At 41.9% G+C, this 15,186-nt stretch overlaps 1 protein-coding gene across 3 annotated transcripts in view; it reads left to right on the top strand.

Moving 5' to 3' along the window:
- The window catches only part of LOC144133504 (uncharacterized), a 29,422-nt gene extending 14,236 nt beyond the window's left edge, over positions 1 to 15,186 (top strand). For all 3 annotated transcript variants that reach the window (XM_077666648.1, XM_077666647.1, XM_077666646.1), the window contains exons 11-19: positions 6,121 to 6,285; positions 6,385 to 6,452; positions 8,099 to 8,180; positions 8,405 to 8,474; positions 9,090 to 9,303; positions 11,377 to 11,467; positions 11,902 to 12,015; positions 12,546 to 12,724; positions 14,350 to 15,186. In XM_077666648.1, coding sequence (XP_077522774.1) covers positions 6,121 to 6,285; positions 6,385 to 6,452; positions 8,099 to 8,180; positions 8,405 to 8,474; positions 9,090 to 9,303; positions 11,377 to 11,467; positions 11,902 to 12,015; positions 12,546 to 12,724; positions 14,350 to 14,483 — 1,117 coding nt within the window. In that variant the 3' untranslated portion in view covers positions 14,484 to 15,186. The remainder of the gene's footprint in view (positions 1 to 6,120; positions 6,286 to 6,384; positions 6,453 to 8,098; positions 8,181 to 8,404; positions 8,475 to 9,089; positions 9,304 to 11,376; positions 11,468 to 11,901; positions 12,016 to 12,545; positions 12,725 to 14,349) is intronic.

The raw sequence follows: 15,186 nt of genomic DNA, 5'->3' as shown, positions 1-15,186 counted from the left end.
CACTGAACTACTAATGAGTTCATATGGTTGACAAACTGACTTTTCTACAGCATTACTTAGCTTTAGAGTGAATGCGATTGAGAGAACGCAAACACACATTATCAACAATGGAAAGAAAGGTTTCAAGGCAGGGTTCTGCTAATGTAATACTGTTTCTGCATTAGGGTGTTGCAAGTGAGGGTCATTTTAAGTGAGCTAGTTGCACGCTGAATGCTGGCAACTTGTAGTTCTGCACAATACCATTCTTGGGATTTTAGCTCTCTCTCTCTCTCTCTTGGTCACCTATTAAGGAATGTATAGTGCAGTATGCTGCATCCGGGCATGTCAGGGGTGTGAGGTTGAGGCTCATTAGATTTCACTATTTGTCTTTTATGCCAGCAGCAGTGTTGGAGATTGGTAAGGATTCCTTTTAATCTACTCTGTTTATTTTGCTTGTAAGCAATACCTGTCACTTTTGCATGGGAAGTTTTTACTACCGTGTCAAAGCTTATGATGTAGTATTTTAGACTAGTGGATGTTTACCTCTCCTGTTCATATTGATGCTGCACTTTTTCAGTGTATAACTGCAGAGCGTGCAAAATCTTAATGAAGTTGTTAGATGAGCAAAATCGGCAGCCATTAAGAGAATGTGATCTGTGTCTTATAAGTACACATTATGAAACTTGCACATAGGTGAGTATGAAAAAGATATCAGCTGCTGTGACACAAGCTGGAATATTTTTCTGTACAAGCAGGCACAGCGTATTCAGTTGACTTGATAGACAAAGCAGCGAAGACAGCTGTTCACAGGTGTCTACAAGCACACATGTACTGCCATCAGCAAATGCAAAGGCATGTCGATCATTGCATGTTGGAGTGTGGTTCACCAATTCATGGGATAAGGCGTGCAGATCCCCTCTGTTTTCTAGACACTGACACCAACTGACTGACCTTTCTTCTCCTGGTAAAAAGTGCAGAAAATAAAATTTGTAAGCATTTTTTGATTACCTGACATTCGCAAAACAGCAGTCTTACCCCTGCGTGCAACTGAAGCAGAAAATGCATTTCATCACAACAGTACAGAAATTTAGTGCTTGCATTTAACAAAATTCAATCTTCTAATAGGCCTGTGGTGGGCTAGTTCAGTTTAGAAATAAGGGAACACCAATTCAATATCCTGGACATTAGGCATAGTATGTGGCTTGATATTTGTGCATTTGTGAATGCATTACATTAAACATTGTGGCAATATGGGAAGCAGTCTTCCACCCTGCGCTACCACTCTGCAGATGCAGCATCTTTGCCCGCTAACCACGGAGGAGCTCATGCTCAAAGGAACAAAATGAGAGATGACAACAAGGCATGAACACTCCGATGCTATTTATTACACTTGCAAATAATACGCAGAGTAGGCCAGCTAGCTACAAAACATCAGTGAGGCATTCCTCGGAAGTAGAAGGCTACGCAAGAAGGGCTTCTGACTTGCCGGCTGGGGCAGATGAACGACTTCAACGGTATCAGTAGCTAACGTTTGCACTTACCGAGAATGGCAGCCAGGTCTTCCCATGCTCGCTGCAATCTCGGGGCATTCCTCGGGCATTTGCAGGGGGAGACAGTGAGAGCATGCATTTGCTACGCTAGCTTCGCTACCTGGAACCACAGGTCCAGCAGGAGGGCACGGGATCTTCCCGTGTGCCTGCCGCGGGAGGTGATGAGAGTGTGCAACGACAACTGCTCACGACGCTGGCTGGATCTCGAAGAGACTCTCACCAGCTCTCTGGAATCCTGTGTAGCTCTCTTGGTGGCGCTTACGTTCCTTAGCTGGTGATGATGGTCGGCTGCCTCAAGAGGGAGGGGGAAACAGGTTTTCCACAACACTATTGGCAAACATAGCTTTTTCAATATGATCTTAAAAGACCACTCATGTGAGCACATGAGAAGTGCAGCTTCTCGCAGTATTTGCAACTTTCACGTACGGTGCCACCGCCACGTGGCTGCCACTGGTATCGCCCTTGAGATGATGCCGGTGAACAGCGCCCGACCTGAAACGGCGTCACCCAACTTCTGTACATTTAGCTTAGTTAAGCAGTTCGTTTCATTTATAATTGTGCTTTGGTTGCGTTTTTCAAACAGCTAGTATAACAAAACGTTAATATAATGTCCATGTGAGCATGTTAAGTGCACAATAGAGGCAGAAAACATAAAAGCAGTCGCATACCTATTCTATCTACCGCTGTGTTTGAACTGTGGCGTCAAAGGCAAGATAAACCTGCACATGTCTTCTTTAGATTCTGAGCTGAGGAGGGAGTGGATAATCATGTCAATTAAAATCTCGGTGTGGGCAAGTTGGCTACTCACCATGAAAAGATAAAGTAGCGTGAGAAGACAGAAGAGCATGATAAAATGAAAACGACAAAGAAACACACAAACGACAGAATAAGTGCTTTAGCTGTTCTGTTGATTAAGTATTTCTTCATTGTTCTCATTCTTCCGAACTCCTTTAACTACTGTTCTGTGTAATCAAAGTTCGCATTGGAGAGCCTGTGACCAATACTATGACAGCTTGCAGTGCACATTTCTGCTATGATCTTGACTGGCATAAATTATGAACCACCCTTGAGGGGAACATATGCAGTGCCTGCTCAGAGAGGGCTTGGATACGCTGGCTGACAATGCCGTGCATATCTTCACACAAGACCACACAACATGACCTACATTGAGAGGTTCCTCACCTAAGCCAGCACACTCGCACAAATATTTTAATGCAGTTTAAGGCAGTGCAGCACAGCACAACACAAAGCTAGAACACCTGCTAGATCATCTCATGGTCTGCCATATAGGATATCCAGTGGCACCCCCTATAGCCCAAGAAATTTGCAAATAGCCTTCTGTGCAGGGTTTACTATGTGAACCACCAATGTCAGAGAAGCTCATGAGTTTGCTTCTCTGACATTTGGCTAGGACTGCCGAGTGCTGATGTCAAGGAATGATCTGTTCTTGATGACAAGACATGTTTGGGGCACTGATGCATATATAGTTGCCATATCAGAGATTTATGAGTCCACATGTTCATAAGGAAGGTTCTCCACAATATACCTTTCACATCACAGCACTCTCAGTAGTGAAGTGGCCATAAGCTGATCGCGGCAGCCGTGTTTCAATGGAGGCGAAACACAAAAGGTGCCCTTGTTCTGTGCACTGCACATTAAAAATCCCCAGGCATTCAAAATTATTCCGCAGCCCTCCACTATGGCACCTCTTTCTCTCTTCCTTCTTTCACTCCCTCCTTGATCCGTTACTCACGGCGTCGTTGAGGTGCCCACCAAGAATTGACACTGTGCCATTACCTCAAAACATATTTTCAATATTTTTTTCCAACTTGCAGTGTAATTATTAGTCATGCCTCTCATGCTGTTGTAAATGAGGCCCAATTCTATGATCACTAGGGCAGTACCTCTGGTGATTCTGTGTAAAATAGAAAAACAAAAGAGTCAATCTCAATACTCCTTGTACCTAAGTAGCTGCTAGTTCAGAATCTTGTCACACCTTGCCAGCTTCAGTTCATTTTCTTCTGGTGCATGATTATACAATCTCGCACAAACAAAAGAGTTGACGCAAAAGGAGACCAGTTTTTCTGAACATCGAGATACATCGAGCATGATGGTTGTTGTCGAAGCATGGTTGGTGTAGCACTTGCATGTATAGGACAGCATGAACTATTGCTAGAGACCCTACCAAGCACCAGAAATTGTGAAAAGTCTGTATGTACATCTTCTAAACAAAGCTTAAGCGATTTCTTTCTTGTGTAGTGTGAAAATGGTCTATGCAAGAATTGAGAGGTGATGAGTAGCCATTGACTGTGGCAAATTTTTAGTTTCAGGATGGTGCAACCCATCTGGGAACACAAATGGGGCAGACGGTAAAGTTGATAGACACGGAAGGTGGGAATGGGTTTAGAGGAGCATTGTTTGCTGTGCATGAGGGAGTGCATGGGGTCTTGTATGTGTTTCACTTAATGTCAGAGTGAAAGTGAAAGTGGGGCATGTAAATTTGTATTTTGAATTTCATAAATGCACATGCTTTTAGCCAGTCTGGCCCTGTTCTTTGCATCACAAACCTGCACGCCTCTTTTAGCTGCATGATAGCTGCACAAACACCGCAAATGTGCAATGCATATGGAACTTGGATCCTGCATGTTTCTATATGAAGCTAGAGGGGTACTATGATTACCCATGATGCCGACACCAATCACAAGGGTCATAACAGTAATAATAAATTCAGAACATCACAGTGTGCTACGGGAAGGAAAATGATAGCGGCCATCTGAGAGACAGAAAGACAGCAACGTAGACAAGAGAACAAATTAGTGATATCTTAGCAGAAATTAAAATTAAAAAATGTAATCAGCAAGAGCACGTAATGCAACACATAGGTAACCAATGGCCTGCTACCTACTGGAGTGGATTTCAAGGGAAAAAGGAATGCATTCATGGGCAACTGAATGTCTGATAAAAAGATGAGATTATATAGGTTCTGGGGTAAAGTGGGCCACATTTGGTGGAGGAAAGGAATGACTGAAGAGAATTAGGAGATACCTTTGAACACCTCAAGTGGATGTAATTCAGCTGATGTTGGCCGTCATCAATATAAGAGTTGCCACAAGGGTGACTTGTGCCCAGTGGCTAAAACGTGTGCTTTTGTGGCTGGTATCGTACATGGTGGTTTGTGGTCAAAAAGCGTAGTTCTAGGGGTGAAATGAAAGCATGTAAAAAATGAACAAGTATACTGCAGTTCAGACACTGGTCATCCATTGCACTGCATTGTTTTCAGGCAAGAATATTGCCGGGCGATAAAGTTCCGTTTTTACACGTTTTCGGCTTTTACTTACATATTTCACAAGAGGTACCGTGTTTAAACAATTGTAGCACACACATTTTATGAGAATCGAGCCGCGAAACAGCACACGTGTTACTATCACAAGCTACGAATAGCCCCAGCATCATTACAATCACAATTTGCCGTTTAAGCCTTTCTGTGCTTGCAGTTGGCATGGTTGGCATCTTGGAGACATCAGTCTGGACTATGTATATAGCAACATATAAGTCGACCTTTTTTTTTTTTACAAAAATGTCTGTCCAAACCTGTGGGGCTGAGCCGCAGGTTGTGTGTGCCCCGCGCCAGTGCCTGCTTTCACAAAAAGAAAACAAATTGATATGCCAATTGGACCCGCTAACAAAAATTTAAACTCTGCATTGTTCACCTAGCTCGCTCATGCTGCCAGTCACTTTCCCAGATGCCAGGTGGGTAGCACGAGTGAAAACTTGCAATTGGTGACTTTGCTTCTGGTAACTGCCAGAGCATGTGTCAAGCTGGAATTTGAAACTTCAGGACTGTTTTCAGTTTAGATTATTGCTTACCAGGCTAGTCAAACAGGCTGCATATAAGTGGGGAAAGTGTGCCGTGTTTTCGCCTTTCATTTGCATTTGCCGTCAACTGCTTGCAGTTGTGTTACGCATCTGTTTTTTTAGGTGCACCCGCCACGATGAGAGCAAAGAAAAACCATGAAGAGAGTAACACAGTTGCACAAATCGTGCTTGTTTCATTTTTGCAGGCATAATAACTGGATGTATGTTAGGATAGAGTAATCACATTAATTGAAAATGTAGCCTCTGCAGCTCAGTAAAAAAAATGCTAAAAAGGAATAGTTTGAACTTTTGAAAACATTGGTTGGACCGTTTTGTTTTCAATCGGTTCCGATTGCGTTTTCAAAACTTTCCAATGCTATTCCTTTGTTTTGTTTTATTAACTGCAAAATGACGCTGCATATTTCCTGGCATGGTCGGACATAATCATAAGCTAGCAACGAAGATGAAAACTTCAATCATCACAACCTTTGCTAGAGAATTGCTGATGGCCTTTTCCTTTGAGTGTAATAGGTGTTCTCTGCACTGGTAGTCCTCATGGTCTGTACTTGCTTGGACATATGATTGCACGCTATAGTTGTTGTCATTTGTATAACACGAAATTCCTGTGGCAGTCTAATTCTAATCACTAAGAACATACCATGTGCGAGAAGAACTGTTTTGTTTAATGTTACTATATCTGTCATATGTAGGTTTAAACTTTTTTTTTTTTCAACAGTTTTTTCAGGTATCTTTTCGATTTGCTGATTCTAATCAACGCCGTAGTCATTGGACTGGATGTCTACGAAGCAGAGTGGTTCTTCTTGACTGTATTCAGCGCTGAAATACTCCTCAAAATTTATGCCTTTGGGTTTATCAGGTTTATCAAGCAAGCATGGAATGTGTAAGTATTCGGTTGCCACAATGAATGAGGCTTTAATTTTCTTTGTTATAGTTTTCAAAACTGGCATATTTTGTCACATCGTTTTTTTCTCATGGACAGGTTTGACGTTGTCATTATTGGCTCTGCACTCATTGGAACACTTTATGAGGTTGCCATTGGAGCATCAAGTAAGTGTGAATGATTACTTATCTGTAGAATGCACTTTGTGGTGTACCTGGTACCATTGTAACTGTATGCTATAATAAACAGGCAGGATATGAGAAAGAACAACCGATTGATACTGTGTGTTGAAGCAAACATAAAATAAAAAGTAATAACAAGTGCCAGCATTTTGCATTTAATCTTTTGTTAAATATGTTCTTGAAGGTAATTGGTAGAATTTGTATAACTAAAGGTCTGCCTCAAAATCAGCCTGGCTTCTGCCCGTCTCGTCAGTAACTGCATTGAATTGAAAGAGCGCATTTGCCCGAGAGTTGAGAGAAAAATCCATTACTGACTTTATTTAGCTTTGCTGACACTAGGTATGTTCCTAATTTATGGGCTGTAGTGTAGCCTAGTTAATCTACTTTTTGGAGCTATCATTCTTTTAATGTTTTCCATTCTAATTCCTGACTTGGAATAAAAAGGCAGTTTGGTTAATTGAAATTCTTCGCCATAGCCCTGGCAAACATCTCGAAAGAAAACTCAACTACCTTTAGCTTGCATCAAGGGCAACTGAAAGTCTTCTTCGCAATTCTAAGATGTAACTTAGCTGATCTTACTGGCAGGGTCATTGAAAAGCAGCTAGTCACTACATGGTGATCAGCTAAATCAAAACCCATTTGTGTTGGAAGCAGCTGGGTGCAGTACACCTATTTACTGTTAAAGGCTAGCTAATAATGAATTGGTTTAACCTTGGTCTATTTGGAAGTCAACCAGACATGCGCATATCTAAAATGTAAGAGTACAAAACATGCTAGGCAATTTTTGGTTCCAGGCACAATCTGTTAAGGTTTTCACAGTGTAATTATTTCTAATTAGTACCAGTCAAGAGCCTACAAGCTCAGTTTGAATCAGTTCATCCATTGATTGAATAAAAAACTTTTAAAATGGAATCCTTAATTTCCAATTTGTTATCTTTCATTTTTGATAAGAGACCTTTACAGGTTAATGTGTTTAGTTACAGGTACTAAACATTGTTCTGAACGCATACACATTGGCTAGCTAGATGGCACCCATTACATTTGAAGTAGCGCTGGCAATTTGCAGCCCACTATTAGGGCTAATGACGGCTGTATATATTATTGTTGGTATACTGTGTGCAGTGGCTAAGGTGAAGACAGCATATGAACTGTTAGCAGTAAGCCATATAATTATAGAAAGGCAAATGGCTGTGCAGAAATGTCTAATATGTAGTAATATGTTGTGAAAGCAGAGGCACCCCTGATGGAAGACTACTTTCAAATTGAGCTGCTTGTGGGGCCATCTCATATTGAGACCCATGGGGCCTACATGAAGCCTGTCAAACCTGTAAAACCTCTCAGGCCACCTTAACTGGAGTCACTCTGACTGGGAGCAGTTGCAGTGTTAACTATTCTTACTGAATAAAAGGAAAGCTGCTCATCTTCACTCTGAATGGGAGCAGCTGTAGTGTTAACTATTCTTGCTGGGAAAAGAGCAGTCCACTTATCTTAGTCCAGTTTGATATTTGTTATCTGGGAATTTAGTATGCATTGCAAGGCTTACACAGTCACTGCACATTTCTGATATTTTGTTCTGACTGCATTGAGGTGCAAATGAATGTAATATGAGGATGTTTTTTGTTGCCTTGCAGATGCAAGCAGGACTTTGACTCTTGACATACTGCTGGTCTTGCGAGTGCTGCGACTGGTGAAGTTGATTCGCAACTTCAAAAAGTAAGACACTAGAATTGGTGCTAATTTCATCACATGCATGTTGAAGGGATGAAGTTGAATTAAATTTATTGAACCAAGAACCATGCATGCACACCACAGCAATCTTCGAATAGGTCATGATCCAGTAGTTCCTCACTGTGGTTAAATTGCTTGCAGTGCTTACATTGCTTTATTGGTAAAAGAAAAAGTATGTCTGAGTTGTTGTAATGCTTGTCTCTTTTCAGGTTCCGTGGAATCATAAACACGATTACAAACCTTGGGCCATCAATCTTAACCTTTGGCGGTGTTTTATTTGTAAGCACACATTTTAATCTTTCATACAAAGATTCTCTGGGTAACTCTTTATTCTAAAATGGTCTGTCTTACCCTTATTGTTCATTGTACTTTTTAGATTACATGGTGTCAATATTAAGGAACATTCCTTTGCTTCTTGAATGCTGTTATTAATAATGAAGTAATTTGTTGAAGCTTATTTGTTGTCAAGTGCATTAAATATGTTTTCATGCTTTAAATGAACTTAAGTTATATCAAGCTGCTGGGTTTGACGTTAGTGTGTTGACATGCAGTTTTGAGCATTCATATTACACAACTACTTTCACACAGTTGCCCAACAGCACAGTTACATATAGGGTGCAGTAATTTAATGAGATACGTACTTTGTTTCTTTCTGAAGTAATATTTTTTGCCCTGATATTTTTCTGCGTGTTTCGTGAGACCGTCCAACAACTGTCATATGAGTAGCACAGGCAAATGATTTTACTGTTCCAGGTTTTACCTTGCTACTGTGATCATTGATCGTAGTATCAGGAATTCATTTTTCCGAATAATGAAATGAGTATATACCCGAGTAGGGAATTTGTCATTTTGGTAACTATGGCACAGATTTTGTATTTGTTCTATTTTTCTCAGGCGGTTTACTACGTCTATGCTGTGATTGGTATGGAGCTCTACCGAGACAAGATCGCCTTCTATGGGGGCTACAATGAGACAGTGAAATATTGTGGCAATCCCAAATTGCAGAAGTCAGCCTTCTATGCAGCGGGCTACTGCAAGAACAACTTCAATGACATCTTCAGCTCATTTGTTGTGCTCTTTGAACTGATGGTTGTCAATCAATGGCACAATATCCTTTTTACCAGATCCTTGGCGGTGTATTGCAAGGTTAGAATATTATAGCGTGTGCAAAGAGCTGTATGTGGGTAAACAGAAAACAAATGATGTATTAATTTTTTTCGTTTCTACTAATAATGTCACCACCATCACTGTGGAGGAGTGCACTTGGTAACAGTGCCAAATTTTTAAAGGCCGGGAAAAGTGAGAGAAATAATTTACAGGTCATGAATACCTTCTTCTGCAAATGGGAGAACAGAAAGGGGACATGGAAGAGCCCCAATGGTAAGACTAAAAATTAAATAGACTTCATACTCTGTGCTCGCCCTGGCATCGTGCAAAATATTGGACGTCGTCAGAAAGGTGCGATGTAGTGAGTACACGACAGTAAGTTCTCGAAATAGCCTAGACATGAAGAGGGAACGGAAGAGACTAGTGAAGCAGAAGCCCATGAACCAGTTAGCGGGAAAAGGGAAAGTAGAGGAATTAAGGATCTTGCTGCAGAACAGATATTTGGCTTTAACTGAGGGCAATGACCTTAATGATCAAACAGTGAACACTGTCACAGCTGCCATTATGGAGTGTACAGCAGAAGTAGGCGCTAGGATGGTTAAGCAGGATACCGGCAAGCACTCTCAGGAGACGAAAGACCTGATTAAAAAACGCCAAAGCATGAAAGCCTCTAGCCCCACACACAGAACAGAACAGGCAGAGCTATTAAAACTAAGCAATAAATGCAAGGTAACCGACAAAAAGATGTTTAATATGGAGAGAATCGAACATGCTCTACAGAACGGAGGTAGCCTAAAAGCGGTGAAGAGAAAACTAGGCACTGGCCAAAGATCAGATGTATGCATTAAGGGACAAAGAGAGCAATGTCATTAGCAATATGGATAAGATAGTTAAACTAGCCGAAGATTGCTACACAAATCTATACATTAGCCAATGTAATCATAACATTGAGAGAGGCAGTAGTGCACAACAATGGGACATCCCGCCAGCACCAAAAGAGGAAGTAAAGAAAGCCTTAGGAGCAATGCAAAGGTGAAAAACAGCTGGTGAGGATCTAGTCAGGCTGCTGCTGATGCTACTGCTGATGATGAAATAACTCATAAAAATTTTGTTTAAATGTCGAGCTCCGTTTAGGCTTTTTACCTGGTGGTGGCTGCCGTATTATGATGTGCCTCAGGACACATTTAATTTATGCTGTTATTATCCATCATGACTGAATCATCCTGCTTGCATATATGCAGTAATCTCAGCATCATGAAAGTTGTATGTTAAAGGAACACTGAGGACAGATTGAACTCGGCCTTTATCAACAGATGACTGCATTTTAATGACGGAGGTTATTTTCATTGAAAACACAGCTTTTACAAGCTAGAAAGGGCCAGAAACAGAAATACGGGCATTGCCGCCACTGGCCATATAGACAAGATAACTGCAGTGACATCAAAACACTTTTGTATGCAGGTCTCTACACCCACCCAAATGGTGTGTTATAGTCACTAGCATTTATTAGCACTAGCTTCACACAGGATGCTCTGCTGCAACACCCACAACAGTCCAGGCAAACTGTCAAGCATTAAAAGAAGGAACTAAATTAAAGCTAAATATTTTGGTGGATTCTAGCTTTATTTTCCACATTCCCCTTCAAAAAGTGAAACCTGTCACAGAAAATTAACTAATGTACTGTTCAATAGAAAAGTCTCTGCTTTGTGGGAAAGTATCAGTGTTAGTCCATTATGTTAAGGGGAAGCCCCCAACATAGAGTAAATTTGTAAAAAGGTAGTATAATAGGTGGGTGCTCACGAATAATTTATACTTCCTTATTACAAAGTATCAATGTTAAGCCTTTTGTATTGTACAATGTTATTAGTAACTGAAGATGGCTTGCATCCCATTTCTTCTGGCACTTTACACCACACGTTGCTTTTGCTTCGCCTATCTCTTTTAACGGGTGCCATCATACAAGCAAGATTACCTCAGCATGCGTGAGGTAAATTTTTGCATAAATTTAGAGATCCAGCAAGTGTGCAGTTCCTTCAGCCCTTTGGGTAAAAAATTTCCTTAACTCAAGTCTCACTTCTGACGGAGGGTTTCGTGCACGTCACAAGCAAAGCTGCTCGGCTTTATTTTCTGCTGTTCCACTTGTCGTGCGTCGTCATCGTGTTGAAGTGAGTTTGCCCTCGGCTGTGTATTTTGATTGAACCTCTGGAATTTTATCATAGTACAGTGTATTTAGGGGAATCCCCAAGGTGCAGTAAGATAAGGGCCTGCTTTCCCCAAAGGCAAAAGTAGATGCAGGTTTGAGTAAAGGAAGGAATTATTCATTGGCTGCCCTAATTAGTTTAGTTAGCAGAGTGACTGCACCAGACAAGCGGCGGTCCCGTGTTCGTGCCTTGGACCAGGACAATTTTTTCTTCTGCTGCAAAGATGCTGAGAAAGCCGTGTAGCTTTTCTTTGTTGTTGTATGTATCTGGTCAGGCGGGTGCTTTTGAGTAATTAGAGCTCCCCTATGGGAGTTTCACTTTGAGTGCTTTGCAATGTGACGAGTGTTTGTACCACCTAAATGGGTGTCTCTGACGTTTCCTTCTCTTTGATTGTGTAGCATCTTTACAGCATTTGTGCTCGAGGCCTTCTTGCTGGAGTACACGCTTGACATGACGAAGCTTGAAAGTGCTGTAGAAACCAAGATTGGAGAAATGGGGCTTAAGTTTGGAAAGTGAGTTTTTTTTTCTGAGTCCTCTGTCATAAAAGCTTAGTTTCACTGTTGCAGTACTATTGCTTACAACAATAAACATGGGCATAAGCAGAATAAACACGGGCCTCATGTTCAAAGAGCAGCTGACGAGACAAGGCAGCAGTTCTCTACAGAACAGAATTCCAGAGAATTGTATGGAATAACCTTGGTTTTTCAACTCATTAATATCACTGACAGTGGAGACTTTCTTGTGCAAGTTCTCAGCATGCTCATTGCATATTAAATACTTTGACATGGCTACGCCAAGAGTATTTACAGGTGCAGTTTGTTCCTGTGGTCTCCTCCTTTCAGATGTGTGTATGACAAGTACAGTTTTAATAGCACATGCGTGTATACTAATCAGCATCTGCTAAGTCATTGAAGTTTGCAAGTCTTCCGTTTACAAGTCATTAAAGTTCTGCCTGTGAGGCATTCGTGGTGAAAATATATAGTGTTATCATCCCCATAAGAAATGATGAGTTTGGTCTCTTAGTGCTTGTCATTTGTTCTAGGCATTCAAGCAAGAAAAGCTCCAAGAATGAGGACGGGGACCAGCCACAGTTCCCTGAGATGCATGTTGACTCTGACCACAATGTCCTCGAGGACAGCTTAGACAAGTCGGACACCACAAGGAATCCAAACGTTCCTGATATGTCCGACAGTGTGACTAGCAGGTTTCACATCATGAAGAGTGAGTCTCCTTGTTCATTTTTACACCCTCATCTAGTAATCTTAAAACTAGCAACTATATTTGGTAAAGTAATAAAACGGTTGCTAATATGGCCATGCAAACATTCGAAACTTCTGATGGATTTGAATAGTAAACATTCAGATATTACGAGTTGATGTTCACCTAAACTCATGACGAAACATTGCGACATTTCCATACGGCATTATCTTGCACATGTCACATGAGTTAACCTGCCCTTTCCTCATATAGAGTCAACTTTCCAGCATGCAGAAAAAGCCCGTCCATGTGATGCTAGACCTTGTATAAAATCAATGCACTGATGGCCATCGAGAGCCACCCCAGCACACTCGTGGGTCTGAAAACGAAGTGGAGCACCATGCGGCACGTCATTGCCTCATGCCATGATACAGTAGACAGCTTGCCCTGTACCTGACAGGCAGCACTGCTCTCATTTTAGATCACTACGATAAGAGGCAGTTGCAGCCCGGCTTGCACAGGATAGTTGTGGCCCACATGCACTATGTGCTGTGGTTGTTTCAGAGACCGCTGTTTTATTTGTTAAAATGGTTAGAACCAAGACTGTGTATCTTAAGCCACTGAGGACAAGAAAAAGCATACATCAGAAACATTGGTCTCTAAGCCAGCCTGTGCAACTGCTTGGGGCATATTCTTTTGGTGCTGTTTCATTTCCGCGTCTTTGGTTCTTGACAGTGTTTTGGTGCGAGGGCCAAGTGGGCTACTGGTCATCATGAACACTGCCGTTTGGTGTGGCATTCCATAACCGGTGCTTTGTATTCAGGCATCCTGAGGGAGTACGGAAGGGGGGATGGTCCTACTCGAGTTGGAGTTCAGGTTGCTGCTCTTGTGTCTGCTTTGTGAGCCATCCTGTTGCATTTTGCCAGCAGTGTGCTGCGCCCTCGCCCCTCGGATAATCTGTCACTGACATCATGCCTCCAGTAAGGAGGTATCTGCATGCAATGGCCACTTTACAATGCTTCATAACAGCACTCAGTAATCTCCTTGTCATGGTCTACTAAAGAGTGTTCTCGAAAACTTTTTGGGTTGCCATGAATAAACTGTTCTAGTCACAGAAAACATAGCCACAAATTAAGCCCATGGAAATAAAAAAAACCTGAAGACTCTTTGCTTTCACGACACTACTGCCGCACGGTGATGTGCCCCACTGCCTGCTCCAGCAGAAGCACACGTCTCGCTTCTTTCTTTGTGGTGCGTCGGCGATCACGGTTCCCTCTTCTCGAAGGGCAGGTGTCTGCCCCACTCCCTAGTTTAGCAATCCCGTGGCATCCATGGATATACACTTTATCATGTGGTCTGTGTGGCACCATCATGTTTTGTTGCAAGTGTTGTTTGGTTCGCGAGCACACCACACATTTTTGAAAATCACTCGTATAGTTTGAACATCAGCAATATAGTTCTGCTAACGTTGCCCAGAAGGCACCACTCATTCTGCCTGCATGTGTATTCCATTTCCTGAATAAATGAGACTGTCTGGGCACCATAAGGAGGTCCCTGATGTGTGTCTGCATCACTGCTGCCTTTCAAAGTCTAAGGCTTGGAAGCACATGAAGTGAAAACTGTCGCTAAATGTGTCTGTTCTTTTGCAGAGAGAAGGGTAGAAGACATCTTGGTGATGATGTTTGAAGACGAACTTGAAGAGCTGGAGATCATGGCCATGGCCGCTGCCAACGTATCATGCACCTGCCCATGCACTTGTGGCAAGAAACAGGCCACTGCATAACAATCATGCACAGTGGCGAAGAAATCTCGTCTCTTGGCATGCTTTGCAAACCTTACTGCTTCCACTGAAGACCCACAGTGCTTCCGAACTTCACCCAGTGCACGATGTTTTTTCGGGGGGCATAATGAGAGCTACAGAGCAATGCTTTGCTACAGTTAGGTGATCGGATAGCATAGGCATGAATTTCGATGGGACGACGAAGCCATAAGAATTGTGCAATATTACGTCAACAATACTTACCGTCTCTGCTTTATGTGTGTAGCACATTTAGACTTGTCCTTTATTACATGTTTCCAGCCTATGCAATTGTTCAGAACATTTTACAGTTCTGTCATGCAGCTTGTAATTGCTCAAACAAGCTGTACTTGTACATCGACGTATTGTTTAGACGTAAGTCTAGTGAGCAAAATAGTGCGCAAGTGCCTCCCTATTTATAACTATGACACTTGGTGCCTTATATACAAACCTTCATTCCATTTTGTTTTTCAGCCCTTGTAGCTAACTTGCATATGTATTGTACCTTATTTGTACATAACTCTATAGAGGGACCAGCCCTGGCCATAGGCATATAATTGTCTAGATCTGTGGCCTTTAGACTATGCTAATGCAGCTAGAGTGATCGACACCGATTTGCCATGTTTTATGAATGTAAGGCAAGCGTGCTGCTATATTTAAATAAACTTTACACTGTTGATCATCCTTA

Source organism: Amblyomma americanum, chromosome 5 (assembly GCF_052857255.1).
Source record: "Amblyomma americanum isolate KBUSLIRL-KWMA chromosome 5, ASM5285725v1, whole genome shotgun sequence".
In the NCBI taxonomy this organism is placed as follows: domain Eukaryota; kingdom Metazoa; phylum Arthropoda; class Arachnida; order Ixodida; family Ixodidae; genus Amblyomma; species Amblyomma americanum.
This window is presented reverse-complemented; position numbering and strand designations above follow the sequence as displayed.